The sequence below is a fragment of the Salvelinus fontinalis genome, chromosome 40 (assembly GCF_029448725.1).
Source record: "Salvelinus fontinalis isolate EN_2023a chromosome 40, ASM2944872v1, whole genome shotgun sequence".
NCBI lineage: Eukaryota > Metazoa > Chordata > Actinopteri > Salmoniformes > Salmonidae > Salvelinus > Salvelinus fontinalis.
In genome coordinates, this window is record NC_074704.1 from 23,975,634 (window position 1) to 23,993,202 (window position 17,569).

General features: G+C 45.1%; 2 protein-coding genes across 4 annotated transcripts in view; one reads left to right on the top strand and one right to left on the bottom strand.

Annotated features, from left to right (window-relative positions):
- The window catches only part of LOC129840008 (aftiphilin-like), a 113,936-nt gene that overhangs the window by 63,870 nt on the left and 32,497 nt on the right, over positions 1-17,569 (top strand). The gene's annotated exons all lie outside the window — the stretch shown is intronic.
- The window catches only part of spred2a (sprouty related EVH1 domain containing 2a), a 30,121-nt gene continuing 24,148 nt past the window's right edge, over positions 11,597-17,569 (bottom strand). For all 3 annotated transcript variants that reach the window (XM_055907801.1, XM_055907799.1, XM_055907800.1), the window contains exons 5-6: positions 16,541-16,705; positions 11,597-16,224 (exon numbers count right to left, since the gene is read on the bottom strand). In XM_055907801.1, coding sequence (XP_055763776.1) covers positions 15,508-16,224; positions 16,541-16,705 — 882 coding nt within the window. In that variant the 3' untranslated portion in view covers positions 11,597-15,507. The remainder of the gene's footprint in view (positions 16,225-16,540; positions 16,706-17,569) is intronic.

Below are 17,569 nucleotides of genomic sequence, written 5' to 3' on the forward strand. Positions count from 1 at the left end.
ATGCATGGTTCAGTGTTGCTTGCCTCGCCGCGAGCGTGTAAGGCATTTAGCTCACCGGGTAGGCTTGCGTCACTGGGCAGATCGCTGAGTTTCCCTTTGTCATCCGTGATAGTTTGCAAGCCCTGTCACATCCGGCCAGCGTCAGAGGCGGTGTAGTAGGATTCGATCTTAGTCATATATTGATGCTTTGTCTGTTTGCTGGTCCGTCGGAGGGTGTAGCAGGATTTCTTATAAGCTTGCGGACTAGTCTCCAGGTCTAGCCTTTAGCTCAGTGCGGATGTTGTCCATAATACATGGCTTCTGGTTGGGATATTTGCGTATGGTCACTGTGGGTACGACGTCGTCGATGCACCTATTAATGAAGCTGGTGACTGATGTGGTAAACTCCTCAATGCCATCTGATGAACCCCTGAACACATTCCAATCTGTGCTAGCAAAACTGTCCTGTAGCACGTCACTGGTACTTCCTGTTTTTGAGTTTTTGCTTGTAAGCAGGAATCCGGAGGATAGAGTTAAGGTGAGGTTTGCCAAATCAATGGCGATGGAGAGCTTTGTATGCGTTTCTGTGTGTGGAGTAAAGGTGATCGAGAGGGGTTTTTTGCCTCTAGTTGCACATGACATGCTGGTAGAAATGACAGTGCCTTCAGAAAGTATTCATACCCCTTATTCCACATTTTCTTGTTACAGCCTGAATTCAAATGGATTAAACCGATGTTTTTCACCAATCTACACACAATACACCATAATGCCAAATAATTATTATTAAAAAAAGAAAAATCTTTGTGCAAATGTATTAACTGAAATGCATAAATATTAATTTACATAAGTATTCACACCTCTGAGTCAATACATTAGAATCACCTTTAGCAGTGATTACAGCTGTGAGTCTTTCTGGGTAAGTATCTAAGAGCTTTGCACACTTGGATTGTACAAATGTGACCATTATTCTTTTAAAAAATTCTTCAAGCGTTGTCAAGTTGGTTGTTGATCATTGCTAGACAGCCATTTTAAAGTCTTGCCATAGATTTTCAGTCCAATTTAAGTCAAAATGGTAACTAGGCCACTCAAGAACATTTAATATTGTTTTGGCAAGCTACTCCAGTGTATACACTGTGTACAAAACATTAGGAACACCTCTCCATGACAGACTGGCCAGTTGAAAGCGATGATCACTTATTGATATCACCTGTTAAATCCACTTCAATCAGCATAGATGGATGGGAGGAGACAGGCTAAAGAAGGATTTTTAAACCTTGAGACATGGATTGTGTGTGTGCCTGTCAGAGGGTAAATGGGCAAGACCAAAGATTTTCGTGCCGCTGAACGGGGTATGGTAGTAGGTGCCAGGCGCACCGGTTTGAGTGTGTCAAGAGCTGCAACGCTGCTGGATTTTTCACACTCAAACAGTTCCCCGTGTGTATCAAGAATGGTGCACCACCCAAAGGACATCCAGCCAACTTGACGCAACTGTGGGAAGTGTTGGAGTCAACATGGGCTAGCATCCCTGTGGAACGCTTTCGACATCTTGTAACCATGCCCCGACGAATTGAGGCTGTTCTGAGGGCAAAAGGGGGTGGACCTCATTATTAGGAAGGTTTTCCTAATGTTTTGTACATGTTGTATTTGGCCTTGTTTTAGGTTATCCTTCTGAAAGATAAGGTTGTCTCCTAGAATCTGTTGGAGAGCAGAGTGAACCAGGTTTTCCTCTAGGATTTTGCCTGTTGAGCTCTATTCCACTTTTTTTTATCCTTAGTCCTTGCTGATGACAAGCATACCAATAACATGATGCAGCCACCCCCATGCTTGAAAATATGAAGTGGTACTCAATGATGTTGTGTTGGATTTGCTGCAAACGTAAAACTTTGTATTCAGGAAATGAAGGTAATTTCTTTGCCACATTTTTTGCAGTTTTACTTGTGCCTTTTTGCAAACAGGATACATGTTTTGGAATATTATTTTGTTCCTTTTTACTGTCATTTAGGTTAATATTGAGGAATAACTATGTTGTTGATCCATCCTCAGTTTTCTATCACAGCCATTAAACTCTGTAACTGTTTTAGTCACCATTGGCCTCATGGTGAAATCCCTGAGCGGTTTCCTTCATCTGCGGCAACTGAGTTAGGAAGGATGCCTGTATCTTAGTAGTGACTGGCTGTATTGATACACTATCCAAAGTGTAATAACTTCACTATGCTCAAAGGGATATTCAATGTCTGTTTAAAAACATATGTTTAATCTACCAATAGGTGCCCTTCTTTGCAAGGCAGTGGAAAACCCTGGTCTATGTGTTTGTAATTCACTGCTCGACTGAGGAACCTTACAAATAATTGCATGTGTGGGGAACAGTGACGAGGTAGTCATTCAAAAATCATGTTAAACACTTATCACACACAGTGAGTCCATGCAACTTATGTGACTTGTTAAGCACATTTTTACTGCTGAACTTATTTAGGCTTGCCATAACAAAGGGGTTGAGTACTTATTGACTCGAGACATTTCAGCTTTTTATATGTAAATATTTCTAAAAACATAATTACACTTTGACATTATGGGGTATTGTGTGTAGGCCAGTAACACAAAATCTCAATTTAGTCAAGGGTGAAGGTATTACAGATGTGTATGTGTGAAAGTATATAGGAGAGGGAGATTCTGCTTAGATATTTGGGGGTGTGTCGGGGTCTGTAGGTTGAGGAAAACAGTCCATTGGAGGGGCACTGTTGCAGAACCAAACCGTTCCGCCGCTCTCTTTTGATGTGGCACTGTTGCCGTGGCACTACACAAGGAATTCCCACCCAAGGTCTCCAAGACGATGGCCTTCGCAAACAAGACTGACTCCACTGGCAGTTCGGCATGGAACCGTCCCACCTCCCCTCAGATCCTTTCTCATGGTGGGTGGCAATAGCATCACGCTAAAACCCACAGGACGTTTACCTGTCGGTTTGGACAAGAGAGTGGTTCTTATCTCCAAATCAGAGAGATGATAAGAGCACCAAAGAGAAAAGACAGCCAGGACAAGCTGAAGCCAAGGGGTGTGGCACAGGGTTAGCGGAGGACCCTTTGAACTCTGTGAGGGTCTCTGGAAAGCGCAGGGAGGTTAGAAGGGGGAGGCTTGGGGGGGCTGACTGTTCTCAGAAGCTGGATGGAAGGACATGCATGGCATCACTCTTAATCTACCAGACCCCTTTTTTTTTGCATGGCATCACGTTTGAAAGGGTGAGGCTCATTTCATTATTTTCAGGAGGGAGAATTTGCTAATTTCTTCTGGAGGGGGTGATCATGCCCCCCACACCCGAAACACACCTTTCCCACCATGCTCCACTACTTGAATTCCACTTAGGGAACACTTTGTCAGGGATTAACAGAGGCCCAAAAATCCCCTCTGAACCCAAAATGATTCTTTAATCGTTAGAGCATTTGCCTCATGGGCTCAAGCCAACCAACCAGGCTTGAAAATGGCACTTAGTAAGAAAACCACATACTAAATCCCACAACAAAGATTATTTGGATAATTGTAATTCTGAGAAAAACCAGATTGCCTGACTTCTCATATATGCCTCTTGGTACAGATTGTTGTTTTCTAACATAAAGGGGAGAAACTAAAAAAGGGTTTGCATGCCTTTTAAACAATGTCGCAAGTAAGCAACAAGTTCAGTGAGTATAAGGGGGTTTGGACCAAGATGTTGCATGTCCAAAAGAAGGAGGAGCAGTTATACTGAAACAAAATATAAACACAACATGCAACAATTTCAAAGAGTTTACTGAGTTACAGTTCATATAAGGAAATCAGACAATTTAAATACATTCATTAGGCCCTAATCTATGGATTTCACATGACTGGTAATACAGATATGCATCTGTTGGTAAATAAAGTAGGGGCGTGGATCAGAATTTGCCTCGTGCAGCACAACAAATCTACTTCACATTGAGTTGATCAGGCTGTTGATTGCGGCCTGTGGAATGTTGTCCCACTCCTCTTCAATGGCTGTGCAAAGATGCTGGATATCGGCAGGAACTGGAACATGCTATCGTACACGTCAATCCAGAGCATCCCAAACATGCTCAATGGGTGACATGTCTAGTGAGTATGCAGGACATGGAATGCCTGGGCCATTTTCAGCTTCCAGGAATTGTGTTCAGAGGCTTGTGACATGGGGCCGTGCCTTATCATGCTGAAACATGAGGTGATGGCGGATGATGAATGGCACGACAATGGGCCTCAAGATCTCGTCACAGTGTCCCTATGCATTCAAATTGCCATTGATAAAATGCAATTGTATTCCTTGTCGGTAGCTTATGCCTGCCCATATCATAACCCCACCACCACCACCACCACCACGGGGAACTCTGTTCACAACGTTGACATCAGCAAACCACTCGCCCACACGATGCCATATACGCGGTCTGCCTTCTGCCCCCTACAGTTGAGGGATTCCTCCGTGAAGCGCTCACTTCTCCAGCGTGCCAGTAGCCATCGAAGGTGAGCATTTGCCCACAAGTCGGTTACGACGTCAAACTGCAGTCAGATCAAGACTTTGGTGAAGATGACGAGCATGCAGATGAGCTTCCCTGAGACGTTTTTTTTCCCCCCTGACAATTTGTTCAGAAATGATTTGGTTGTGCAAACCCACAATTTCATCAGCGTGGCTTGTCTCAGACGATCCCACAGGCGAAGAAGCCGGATGTGGAGGTCCTTGGCTGGTGGTGTTTACGGTTGTGAGGCTGGTTGGACGTACTGCCAAATTCTCTAAAATGACGTTGGAGGCGGCTTATGGTAGGAAAATGTACATGACATTCTCTTGTAACAGCTCTGGTGGACATTCCTGCAGTCAGCATACCAATTGCACGCTCCCTCAAAACTTGAGACAGCTGTGGCATTGTGTTGTGACAAAACGTTTTAGTGGCCTTTTATTGTCCCCAGCACAAGGTTCACCTGTGTAATGATCATGCTGTTTAATCAGCTTCTTGATATGCCACACCTGTCAGGTGGATGGATTATCTTAGCAAAGCAGAATTTTCACTAACAGGGATATAAACAAATTTGTGCAAAAAAATTGTGAACTAAGGTTTTTGCGCTTATCGAAATTTTCTGGGATATTTTATTTCAGCTCAAGCAACATGGAACCAACCCATTACATTCATATTTTTGTTCAGTGTAGTTACAGTAGCTCTCTTCCAGGGTAGGAGAGGATGGAGAGAGCCATCGTCCTCCTCTCGCTTTCCTGAGCAAACAACTAATGGCCACTAATACCAGAAATCATAGAGGTGAATAGGCAATTAGCAAAAAAAGGAAGCTTATAAAAAGTTAATGCTGTAAGGAGCCTGATGGGGAGTTAACCAGGAACCCACTGTGCGTTAATTTCGGTCCAAGAAAATCTACACATGGCTCCGTTTGAGATACGAGGGAGGCAGCTCGAGGGGAGGGTTGGGGGACAAGAGGGGTATCGTGTTCACATTTGTTTCAGATTTCATCCATGTAAACAAAGGGAGGCAGGCAGACACGCTGGGGCCTATTTAAATTAGGGCCAGACTAACATCCCGTCAGAAGCTGCTGCCTCACGCCCCGCGCATGCTAGGCCATCAGCACATTCTGCCTCGCTATGGCTTTGATGAGATCACTCAGTGCTCTTGTGGCGGGGGTTAAACTAGTTCTTTAGTTTTTTGTTGTAATTCTCCCCCTGTTTTTTACAGTGGATGAGAGGCTTCTTGGTGTGTGTGTGTGTGTGTGTGTGTGTGTGTGTGTGTGTGTGTGTGTGTGTGTGTGTGTGTGTGTGTGTGTGTGTAATGCTCTCTCTTTTGCTTTTGTTTCAGCCCTGTTGGAGTCTACACAGTTCATGTACAGCACTGACGGAGAATAAGTAGACCAGTACAATCTCTCAAAAAGGCCCGGGGGGCTTGTTGGCAGATTTGACGACAATTTGGTAAGCATTTGGGTTTATCTAGATCCAGACTAGAGCTTCCCCCATTGGCTGTTGGTGTAGTGTGCATACACAGCCTGTACAACTCAACTAGCTCCAGCTGTATGAAAATGACCACCAAGGCCATTCTGGCAGTGGAGCATTAATTTGTAACTAGGGTGGAACATTCAAGTAACTGAGGTGAGTGGGGGCAGGGTTCAGATGGAATAAAGTTAACAGTTAAAGTCCACTTCCTTCCTCCTACCGGGCCCAAAGCGAAGCAGTGGGAACTGAAGCCTTTCTGTGCCTCCGAGTAACCCCAAATGTGGCCGGAACGGCAGACAAACTCTCGATACAAGCGTCCACAAAAATAAACACTGGTCGTATTATTTTCACTCCACTTTTCCTGTTGGTTTGATTCAGCACTAGCTACACCCAGTCGCGCCAACAGACACACACCAGGGTTTGGTCTTTTTCGGAAATAACGCTGTGTCCATGTTGGCCACATGAGTTGAACTGGCATGGGGCACGTATATAGAAAACACAGGTTTAGACTGGGAGATCGGCAGCTTGTACAAAAAACAGGCATCCAATTCCGCCTGATTTGTGTGTGTTGGCCTTGCTTGGACTGGCCAATGCAAATAGGCTCGATCCTATATTTTGTGTCCACTGCACACATGTTGTTGCTTGGTTTGTGGAGCATGTATGGGTATTGTTGAACAAATTGGGGAACGACTACTCTGTGTGGAATTGACTACATTTTCTGAATACTAAACTCAGTAAAAAACATCCCTTTTTCAGGACCCTGTCTTTCAAAGATAATTCGTAAATATCCAAATAACTTCACAGATCTTCATTATAAAGGGTTTAAACACTGTTTCCCATGCTTGTTCAATGAACCATAAACAATTAATGAACATGCACCTGTGGAACGGTCGTTAAGACACTGACAGCTTACAGACGGTAGGCAATTAAGGTCACAGTTATGAAAACTCAAGACACTAAAGAGGCCTTTCTACTGACTCTAAAAAACACCAAAAGAAAGATGCCCAGGGTCCCTGCTCATCTGCGTTAACGTGCCTGAGACATGCTGCAAGGAGGCATGAGGACTGCCGATGTGGCCAGGGAAATAAATTGCAATGTCCGTACTGTGAGATGCCTAAGACAGCGCTACAGGGAGACAGGACGGACAGCTGATCGTCCTCGCAGTGGCAGACCACGTGTAACACACCTGCACAGGATCGGTACATCCGAACATCACACCTGCGGGACAGGTACAGGATGGCAACAACAACTGCCCGAGTTACACCAGGAATGCACAATCCCTCCATAAGTGCTCAGACTGTCCGCTATAGACAGAGAGTCTGGACTGAGGGCTTGTAGGCCTGTTGTAAGGCAGGTCCTCAGCAGACCTCACCGGCAACAACGTCGCCTATGGGCACAAAACCCAATGTCGCTGGACCAGACAGGACTGGCAAAAAGGGCTCTTCACTGACGAGTGGCGGTTTTGTCTCACCAGGGGTGATGGTCTGATTCGCGTTTATTGTTAAAGGAATTACACCGAGGCCTGTTCTCTGGAGCGGGATCGATTTGGAGGTGGAGGATCCATCATGGTCTGGGGCGGTGTGTCACAGCATCATCGAACTGAGCTTGTTGTCATTGCAGGCAATCTCAACGCTGTGCGTTACAGGAAAGACATCCTCCACCCTCATGTGGTACCCTTCCTGCAGGCTCATCTTGACATGACCCTCCAGCATGACAATGCCACCATCCATACTGCTCGTTCTGTGCATGATTTCCTGCAGGACAGGAATGTCAGTGTTCTGCTGTGGCCAGCGAAGAGCCCGGAACTTAATCCCATTGAGCACGTCTGGGACCTGTTGGATCGGAGGGTGAGGGCTAGGGCCATTCCCCCCAGAAATGTCCAGGAACTTGCAGGTGCCTTGGTGGAAGAGTGGGGTAACATCTCACAGCAAGAACTGGCAAATCTGGTGCAGTCCATGGGGAGATGATGCACTGCAGTACTTAATGCAGCTGGTGGCCACACCAGACACTGACTGTTACTTTTGATTTTGACCCCCACTTTGTTCAGGGACACATTATTCCATTTCTGTTAGTCACATGTCTGTGGAACTTGTTCAGTTTATGTCTCAGTTGTTAAATCTTGTTATGTTCATACAAATATTTACACATGTTAAGTTTGCTGAAAATAAACAGCGTTTTTTTTTGCTGAGTTTACTAGGCTCACCTGAGAATAATTTTCATTGAATCCTTTCAGATCCTAATCAAGCACCCTGAAACCTCCTGCTTGCACACAATGATTGAACTAACTCATCATAGATCAGTCTTCATAACTGGGAGAAGCCATTTATACAGGTATAGCGATATGCACGGTATAGGCTTTACTGTTCAGAGAGAAGTCAAATATCAATAACAAGCGCTCCTGAAAGGACTAAATAGAGAACCACTTCTTTTGGAGTTCATTCTCCCTGGCTGTCAATGACTTTTGCTGCCAGATAGCTGGAGATGATAAACAAAAAAGGCGCTTGTGGAGACAATGCCACCGCGCCCGTCGCTTTCCTCCGACTCTACCCCACCCCACGGCCCCTGAGCAGTGTGGGAAAGCACCTCCCTCTCCTCTGTCCATCGGAGGATAGAGAGGCTGCCTCTCTCTCTGTTGTGATATGTGCACAATAACATCCTGATAAATGTCCTGCAATGTTCCCACCGGTGAGGAAATGGTACACAAACAAAGCCCTGGAGTTCTCTGGCTAAGCACGGGATGGGACTGGAGCCAGGGGTGCGGCGACGAGCACACTACTGGTGGGAGGATGGGTCAGTGGGAAATGGACAGCGAGTTTTTATCCCTAATCCTGCAGCAGTAGGTAGTCCTGTACAGATGTTCTAGAACATTGCTACGAGGGGGTGCACGGCTAAAGCATGCATCGTCCATGTAAAAGTAGGCCAACTGGACAGATACGGACTGCCAAGAGGGTGTCCAACTGTACCGTGATGGTAAACAGGAGCATCACTTTAACGACGGATGCCACAGTTTAACCATGTTTTATAAAGGTTGTGGGGGGGTTATCATGGAGGGAGCTGGTGGTGGATGGTGTACGCAGCGCTTAGTGTTGACCTAAGACCCCATGGATTCTTGGCCATCGGTCGCAGGCTGAGGCTTCACACACATTCACACAGAACAGGTTCAATGGCTATGGTTCAATCGGCTATGAAAAGCCAACTGACATTTACTCCTGAGGTGCTGACCTGTTGCACCCTCTACAACCAATGTGATTATTATTATTTGACCCTGCTGGTCATCTATGTACATTTTAACATCTTGGCAATGTTCTGTTATAATCTCCACCCGGTACAGCCAGAAGAGGACTGGCCACCCCTCATAGCCTGGTTCCTCTCTAGGTTTCTTCCTAGTTCCGGCCTTTCTAGGGAGTTTTTCCTAGCCACCGTGCTTCTATACCTGCATTGTTTGTTTGAGGTTTTAGGCTGGGTTTCTGTACATCAGCTTTTGTAAGAAGGGCTTTATAAATACATTTGATTGATTGATGGCGATTGGAGACACACTATATGACATACCGTGCCGAGGTTGAGGTCTTGTGTCCAGTTTCACATGGCGAGCGCTGGTCAACATGCAGGAGACACTGGTCTGTTTACCAAGGCCTAGCAGGACAGAATTAGAGCCCGACACCACTCGTCTGGGGTCATATGATGGACGACATCGTTGGTTCTCACCTGTCTCTGTTGTGAACTCCTAGGCTCAGGTCAGGGTGGTAAAAATGTGTGTGGTGTATTGTATGGTGGCGCCCATCTTGGACTGGGTTATTTAGAAATGTTTGAGTGACACTAATGCATTTGCAATAATTATTAGGCATATCCAGTGCTATGATACTGAGAGCAACAACCAGGTAATGGACTACAATAAGTTCCATGATAAGTCTCACTCTCAACCCTATGAAATAGCCTACTATTCCTCAGAAAAAGCTAGCCTAACTTGACTTCTCAAAATGCCTCCTGTTTTCCCCTCTAAAATAAGAAACTTAAAATGTTTTTTGACTGAATAGCTATAGCTGATGTGTGCCGCGCTAGCTAGCTACCAATGCGCAGCACACATTTTGCCAAATGTGTGCTGTTATTCTTGACATCCACTCAAAGCTAGCTTGCTAGTCAACTTGTTAGCGGTCACACCGACAAACCTTCATGACACTCACCTCAAAGAATAATGGTGATGTTGTCCAGTTGAGTCAGAGACCGCTTACAGTGTTGTTAATTGGCAGACATTTTAGTGTTTGTGTTATAAACCATTTATTTTAAGCCTATATTAATTGCTAGTCATCTAAGCTTACCGGTATACTTGCTTGCATGGGCTTGCGCACACCTTGACAAAAAAAAGTGCCATTTTGACACACAGAAACAACCATATGCTCAACAGTGCTGAAAACCTCTCTGCGGGGAACCAAGTTAAAGGCCTACTCCTTCCCATTCCATCATCATACTGTAACATGTTGTATTTCAAAACACGTTAATCTGTGTTTTAGGATGAGGTTAACATAAATCTATAAAACTATTTTAAGGGGGCAGGCTATGACATCACAGTGCATAAGACTTAAATATGAAAGGCGAAGATGGCAACAGCATTTTAAGTGTTGTTTTTTTCTCTTTCAAACCCTGATTCAAAAGAGGGGAAGAAAAAAAGTGACCTCATTAGAATAAAGTATGCCTTAAATGGTTTGCACATGTTGAAGTTTGATACTATTTGCAGTCGCCGAGTTCCGTAGCCGGCCAGGGCCTTCAGGGACCTTTTTCCCCCTCTCGTTCTCTGACTGTCTTCCATATGCATTTCCAGAGACCCACAGAGCAAAACATTGTGTACTCTAGGTTCTTTTAGAGACTTGCGGAGCATGGTACAGCTCTGTGAATCTGTCTAGCGCCCAACGCGTATATTTCCGTCTTGACAGACAAGAGGGAAAAGAATACTCTGGAGCAAAGACAGGATCTGACTGCTGCAGTCATTCCTTCCTTTATGATACACACACATGCGATAGAGATGTGTGTTTTAATCGAGAACATGCGTATACTCAAACGCTCACACACCCCCTCAGGCCATGCCCATGCCCATGTATGGATTACCGTGTTGCATCAGGGTGGGACAGTGCCGAGTAGCATGAGGTCGATCAGCAGCCCCCCTCAGCAATGCTCCTAAAAGACCGATGCAACACAGGGAAGTGCTGGGCTACAAGCTATGTATGTGGGATAAATGTACAGGCTGTATGAGATGCCACTGTAACATGGTTAAATCTCTCGAAACCACGTCTCTGTAAAATACAGTGGAAATGAACACACGCACACATGGGAAAGTACTTACTATCCAGGCCATGCTTCTGTTAGTTTCCATATGATGTATTGGCATTTATACAGATGTTAATTTCTCTTTTCTCATTTTTTTCTTTTTAAAAGCAAAGAGTCGTGATGATCATATTGGAAACAATACAAAAATAGAACTTAAAATGTACATCATACACTTGATATATATATATATATATATCTATATATATCATATATATTTTAGCTTTTTTTTTTACAGAGGTAAAAACTTAGATCGTAAAAAAATCAGAAAACAATCGATTTAACTGTTTCTTTAAACATAAACAAATACTAAGTATACATGAGATAGATGAAGAGGATGCTTCAGGCACTTTCCTTTAATAGTTAAATGTGTGCAGGACTTAGACACCGCACCAAAACAGACAAACTGCTTTTGGTTAACTTTTCTTTTACCACAGATAGAAAAATAAAACTAGGATCTTCTCTACAATGAATGGCAACAGTATTGCAAAGCTGACAAACAGGGACACACAGCAGAAAAAGGGAAGGAAGAAAGGCGGCGAGAGAAAAAGAGAGGGTAAAGAGAAAGACTTGGACACAACGACAGCTTTCGTACAGAACCTGCAACGCCATGATGCCATCGCCCATTTAACTCCAGACATTGCTCGGAACTCGAATGGTTATGACGATTAGTTAATGAATGATTGCGATAGATGGCATAAGATGTATTTTCTGCCACATTGATGCGACTCGAGACCGGGTACTTCACAGCAATTTGCGCATATTGTTCATAAGGTTTTTCTGATTAGTGTTGTGCTTCCTACAGGGAAAAATCAAACAATGTTTCTCCCACGAGGTGAGGTTACAGGGTGGTTTGAATTTGAGGCTAGTTTTTGTTGTTTCAATACATACATATATACACACATATATATATATATATACACATACAGTTGAAGTCCAACTTAGGTTGGAGTCATTAAAACTATTTTTTCAACCACTCCACAAATTTCTTGTTAACAAACTATAGCTTTGGCAAGTTGGTTAGAACATCTACCTTGTGCATGACAAGTCATTTTCCCAACAATTGTTTACAGACAGATTTCACTTATAATTCACTATCACAATTCCAGTGGGTCAGAAGTTTACATACACTCAATTAGTATTTGGTAGCATTGCCTTTAAATTCCTCCTGAATTTTCTATAGGCTGGAGGTCTGGGCTTTGTTATGGCCCCTCTAATACCTTGACTTTGTTGTCCTTAAGCCATTTTGCCATAACTTTGGGAGTATGCTTGGGGTCATTGTTCATTTGGAAGACCCATTTGCGACCAAGCTTTAACTTTCTGACTGATGTCTTGAGATGTTGCTTCGATATATCCACAATTTTCCTCCCTCATGATGCCATCTATTTTGTGAAGTGCACCAGTCCCTCCTGCAGCAAAGCACCCCACAACATGATGCTGCCACCCCGTGCTTCACGGTTGGGATGGTGCTCTTTGGCTTGCAAGCACCCCCCTTTTCCCTCCAAACATAACGATGGTCATTATGGCCAAAAAGTTATATATTTTTTTAATCAGACCAGAGGACATTTCTCAAAAAAGTACGATCTTTGTCCCCATGTGCAGTTGCAAACCGTAGTCTGGCATTTTTATGGCGGTTTTGGAGTAGTGGCTTCTTCCTTGCTGAGCGGCCTTTCAGATGTCGTCGATATAGAACTTGTTTTACTGTGGATATAGATACTTTTGTACCTGTTTCTTCCAGCATCTTCACAAGGTCCTTTGCGGTTGTTTTGGGATTGATTTGCACTTTTCGCATGTTCATCTCTAGGAGACAGAACGTGTCTCCTTCCTGAGCGGTATGACGGCTGTGTGGTCCCAAACTATTGTTTGTACAGATGAATGTGGTACCTTCAGGCGTTTGGAAATTGCTCCCAAGGATGAACCAGACTTGTGGTCTACAATTGTTTTTTTCCTGAGGTCTTGGCTGATTTCTTTTGATTTTCCCATGATGTCAAGCAAAGAGGCACTGAGTTTGAAGGTAGTCCTTGAAATACATCCACAGGTACACCTCCAATTGACTCAAATGATGTCAATTAGCCTATCAGAAGCTTCTAAAGCCATGACATAATTTCTGGAATTTTCCAAGCTGTTTAAAGGCACAGTCAACTTAGTGTATATCTTCTGACCCACTGGAATTGTGATAAAGTGAAATAATCTGTCTGTAAACAATCGTTGGGAAATTACTCGTGTCATGCACAAAGTAGATGTCCTAACCGACTTGCCAAAACTATAGTTAACAAGAAATTAGTGGAGTGGTTGAAAAACTAGTTTTAATGACTCCAACATAAGTGTATGTAAACTTCCGACTTCAACTGTACATATGTTGATGTATATATATGCTGTAGCGTCCATTTTATTTGTGTATATATTTTGACCCCATCTGCCTGACTGATGTGATTGGCTGACAGACAGCCTCCTCTCTTTCCCTTGGCTGTAATGTAATACTGAGTAAAATACCAGGGAGAGGGAGTTATTGGACTACAGAAGAATAGATTAAACACGTCTCCAACTCTGGTCTTGGACAGCTACTGGGTGTGCAGCCTTTCGTTCCAGCCCTGCAGTAACGCACCTGTATCAGCTAATCATGGTATAGAATAAAGAACACAATTAGGTGATTAGTTGAATCAGGTGTGCTAGCAGGTCCCTTCATTGGAGAACCCACAATCTTATACCCTTGTGGGGAAAGATGAACGACCAGATCAAAACTGTGTCTTTCTCTCGAGCTAAAGTTTAGCAAAACTCTATAGATAGCGATTCCCTGACAGTTAGCCTCGTTGAGTATCCTTTTGAAAGGCAAAAGAAAGCACCAATGACACTAGTGTGGACAACGACATCATCCATCTCAAAAGGTGACAAAAAAACCCTCCTCTTCCCCTCTTGGCTGTGTTTAGTTTACAAATGGGACCGTTCCCTTCCTCTTAACCCCCTAGGCTGGTGTCTAAATTTAGCAAGGCAAATAAATAACTATATCAAAAGATTATCATCAAACATCAACTGAATTAAAAGTCACCTAAGGCTCGAGTTCTCCTCCACAGTAATAAACAGTTGATTGAGGATTATTACCTTTTTAAAAAAAAAGGACTAATTTAGATACTCTATATAAATGCTGCAGCTTATTTTGTCATTTTGGCTTTTAGTTGAAGTCACAATTGCAATCAGGGATACATTGTTGCCCATTCCATTTTCCAGACTTTTGCACATAGGAAGTCACACAGACACACACAACAACCCTACAGATTAAGTGTCTAAAGCAGAGTTTCCCCATCCAATACTCAAGTACCCCTGACCCATTTTAGATTTTGTTCTGGGTCGAATCCACAATACATTCAGTCTAATTTGACTAAGCAGTAGAATGGTACTTTCAGGTTTTTCCCCCTGGTGTGTCTCCACTGACATTCATTGATATTAGGTTTAATTTGGTTTTAAAAAATCTGTATGGTCAGGGGTAGCCTGGCCCCAGGTCTAATTGATCTGGGAACAGGCTAGGTCAGGGGTAGACAAGGTGCAGAATGAGGAAACACTGGTTAAACGTTTGCCTTTTCTTTTGTTTCATTGGCTGGGAGGGGCAGACGTGATCACAGTTAGGCTGCATCCCACATGGCACTGTATTACCTATATATTGCACTACATTAGACAAGGGCCCATGGGGCTATGATCAAAAGTAGTGCACTTTATAAGGAATAAGGTACCATTTAGGACACAGCCTTGATTTAAGTGCCTCTGCTTTACAGGCGGGAACCAGCTTGATCTGTGATTGGTGGTGAGCCATGCGAGGGGAACACAGTGAGAGCCCCCCTCAGAAAACAACGCTCACGCTGACCTCACACAAAACACTGATAAAAATAAAAATATTCAAGCCTTTAAAACACATGAGTGTAAAAATATAAAGTACCTGTTTATATATATTTATATATGAATATTCATTGTTTTAGTCTTTGTAATGCAAGGACGTGGAAGCCGTAGGCAGGGTACCCCTATAAAAATAAAATAAAAAACATTAGGAAACTTATTTTTTCTCTTTCTTTCCACCGAGAGAAATTTCCATTTAGAAAAGAATCGGGACAAGCCAATTGTTTTCCCATCTGGAATTTGGCTGAGAGACACAACAGCGAAAACAAAAACTCAAAACAAAAGAATAGCGGGGCCACCCTCTTCCGGTCCAGTCCCTTCCATGGGTCTCTGTTCTACTCTCCACTCTCTCTCTCCCTCCTGGCCCTCAGCCCACGGCTTTGTGCTTGCCCCCGCAGCAGTGGCAGGCCACCCCGCAGCGGTAGCAGGCGCGCAGGGGGGCATAGCAGCACATGCAGGGGGCCAGCAGCGACAGCCCAACCAGGGCCAGCCAGCGCAGGCAGAAGCGCTCGTCGCTGGTGTCGCACGAGCACGGGTCCGAGTAGTCGCCCTCCGGGTCCGACATGCAGTGGTAGAGCAGGCTGTCCGCGCACCACATGAAGCTGACCCGGTGGATGCACGTCTGGATTGGGTCCGGCGCCTCCTGGCACCGCCCGCGCCTGTTCTCCTCGTGGTTGAACATGTCCCGGCAGTAGACGCAGCGCGAGCGCTCGCCGTCTTCCTTCCGCCGCTTGCCCTTGAGCTGGAGGGTGCGGGGCTGGGCTGTGACCACCGCCCTGCGTCCCCCGATAAGGCCGCCCCCACCAAGTCGGTCCACGCAGCCTATCTTGGGGTCCCTTGCATGCTGGTGGGGATCAAGGCCCAGGGGGTAAGGGTAGGTGTAGTCGTGCTTGGGCGGCTCGCTCTTGGCGAAGTGCACGTAGGCGTCGGCGTCCTCGGGGTGCTGGATGAGCTTGTCGCGCGTGGCGGTGGCGTGCCGGTAGTCCTCGTACCCAGTCAGCCAGGTCCGCTCGCGAGGGTTGATGCGCACGATCTCCTCCTCCTCCACCTGGAAGCTGACGTGGCGTGGGAACATGGGAACCGACTGCAGAGATGAAGGAGAGCAAAAAAAGATGAGAACTACACAGACCGGTCTATAAAACTACAAAACTAACATGGGGCATCTAAACATGTCTTCCAACAAGCAGGTAACTTCCAGGACCAACTTGAAATACATCATCACACTAGCAAAATAGTTTATGCTTCAAGAACACTCATTCCCTCTATCCCTCCCACCTACCCATTGTAGTAAAGAATATAGCCGCAACCCCCTAGCTCCAACACATATGTTTTTTTTGTTTTTTTTAAAGATCAAAGTTTTGGTGACCCACATTCGCCACTGTCATCCCCCAGCCACCCACCTGATCCAGGAAGTAGTGGTCCGAGGGTCGGTGCTGATCGTAGAAGTGGCCCAGGATGCAGTGGTGGCGGCGCGGCTCGCAGAAGCTGGGCGGGGCCAGGGTCTGCAGCTGCAGGGGCTCCTTCTTCTGGGAGTGGGAGGAGTTGGACGAGCTGTCGGTGGCATTCTGAGAGACAAGACCAAACCAAACACGAGTCAGGGCAGGGTCCTGTTCATTAGGGCACGCAACAGACGTTTTGCATTTCTGATTGGACAGCTTTAGATAGCCCCTCCCCCCCGTTTGCCCATGTTCTTCCGCTTGATGTCTAATGAACACGACCCACGACTACACAAGGAATATCCGACCAAGCTTCACAATAGAAAACATCACCGCTTTCTGGAACATTGTGTTTGGCTACGCTTAGCGATGTAATGAACGATACCACTAATTTTGGAGATGGTGAGATAATGACACCCTCGATTGGGCACGAGAACCCGTGCGGGAAGCAGACTCCCATCGGCCCTTTACACAGAGACCAACAAACCGATCTGCACATGGCACGTGCTCAGTTGCTAAGGTAAAAGTGTGCCATGGCTCAGAGTCTAAATCTCTCTACTTCTGTATGTAATTAACCAACAACCCCCCACGCCTCCTCAAAAAAATGATGCCTTCAAGAACAAAAGAGTGGTAAAAATTGTTCTGAAGACTCCCTTTTTTTATATTGAGGGTAGGTTAAATTAATTCCAGCTAGGAGACTTACGACTTACAGCCCCTTTAGCATCGAGTAAGACCAGAAGTGTGGTCGATTGCGTCACCAGTTGAGGCCGGCGCGAGGCACCTCTCATGTGGGGGGCGTGCTTTTGAGCTAACTCGGTTCCCTCGTTCGCCTCACCGCAACACTGCGTGCCAGAGGACCACTCGGCTGCGGTAATCAGACGAGAAGGAATCGGGCCACGGCATATGATCTCAAAAGGAGAGTGCCACCTCTCTCGTCCACTCTCATTCACTTTGGATGGTTTCTGGTTTCTTAATCCCAGGTTTATAGGACAG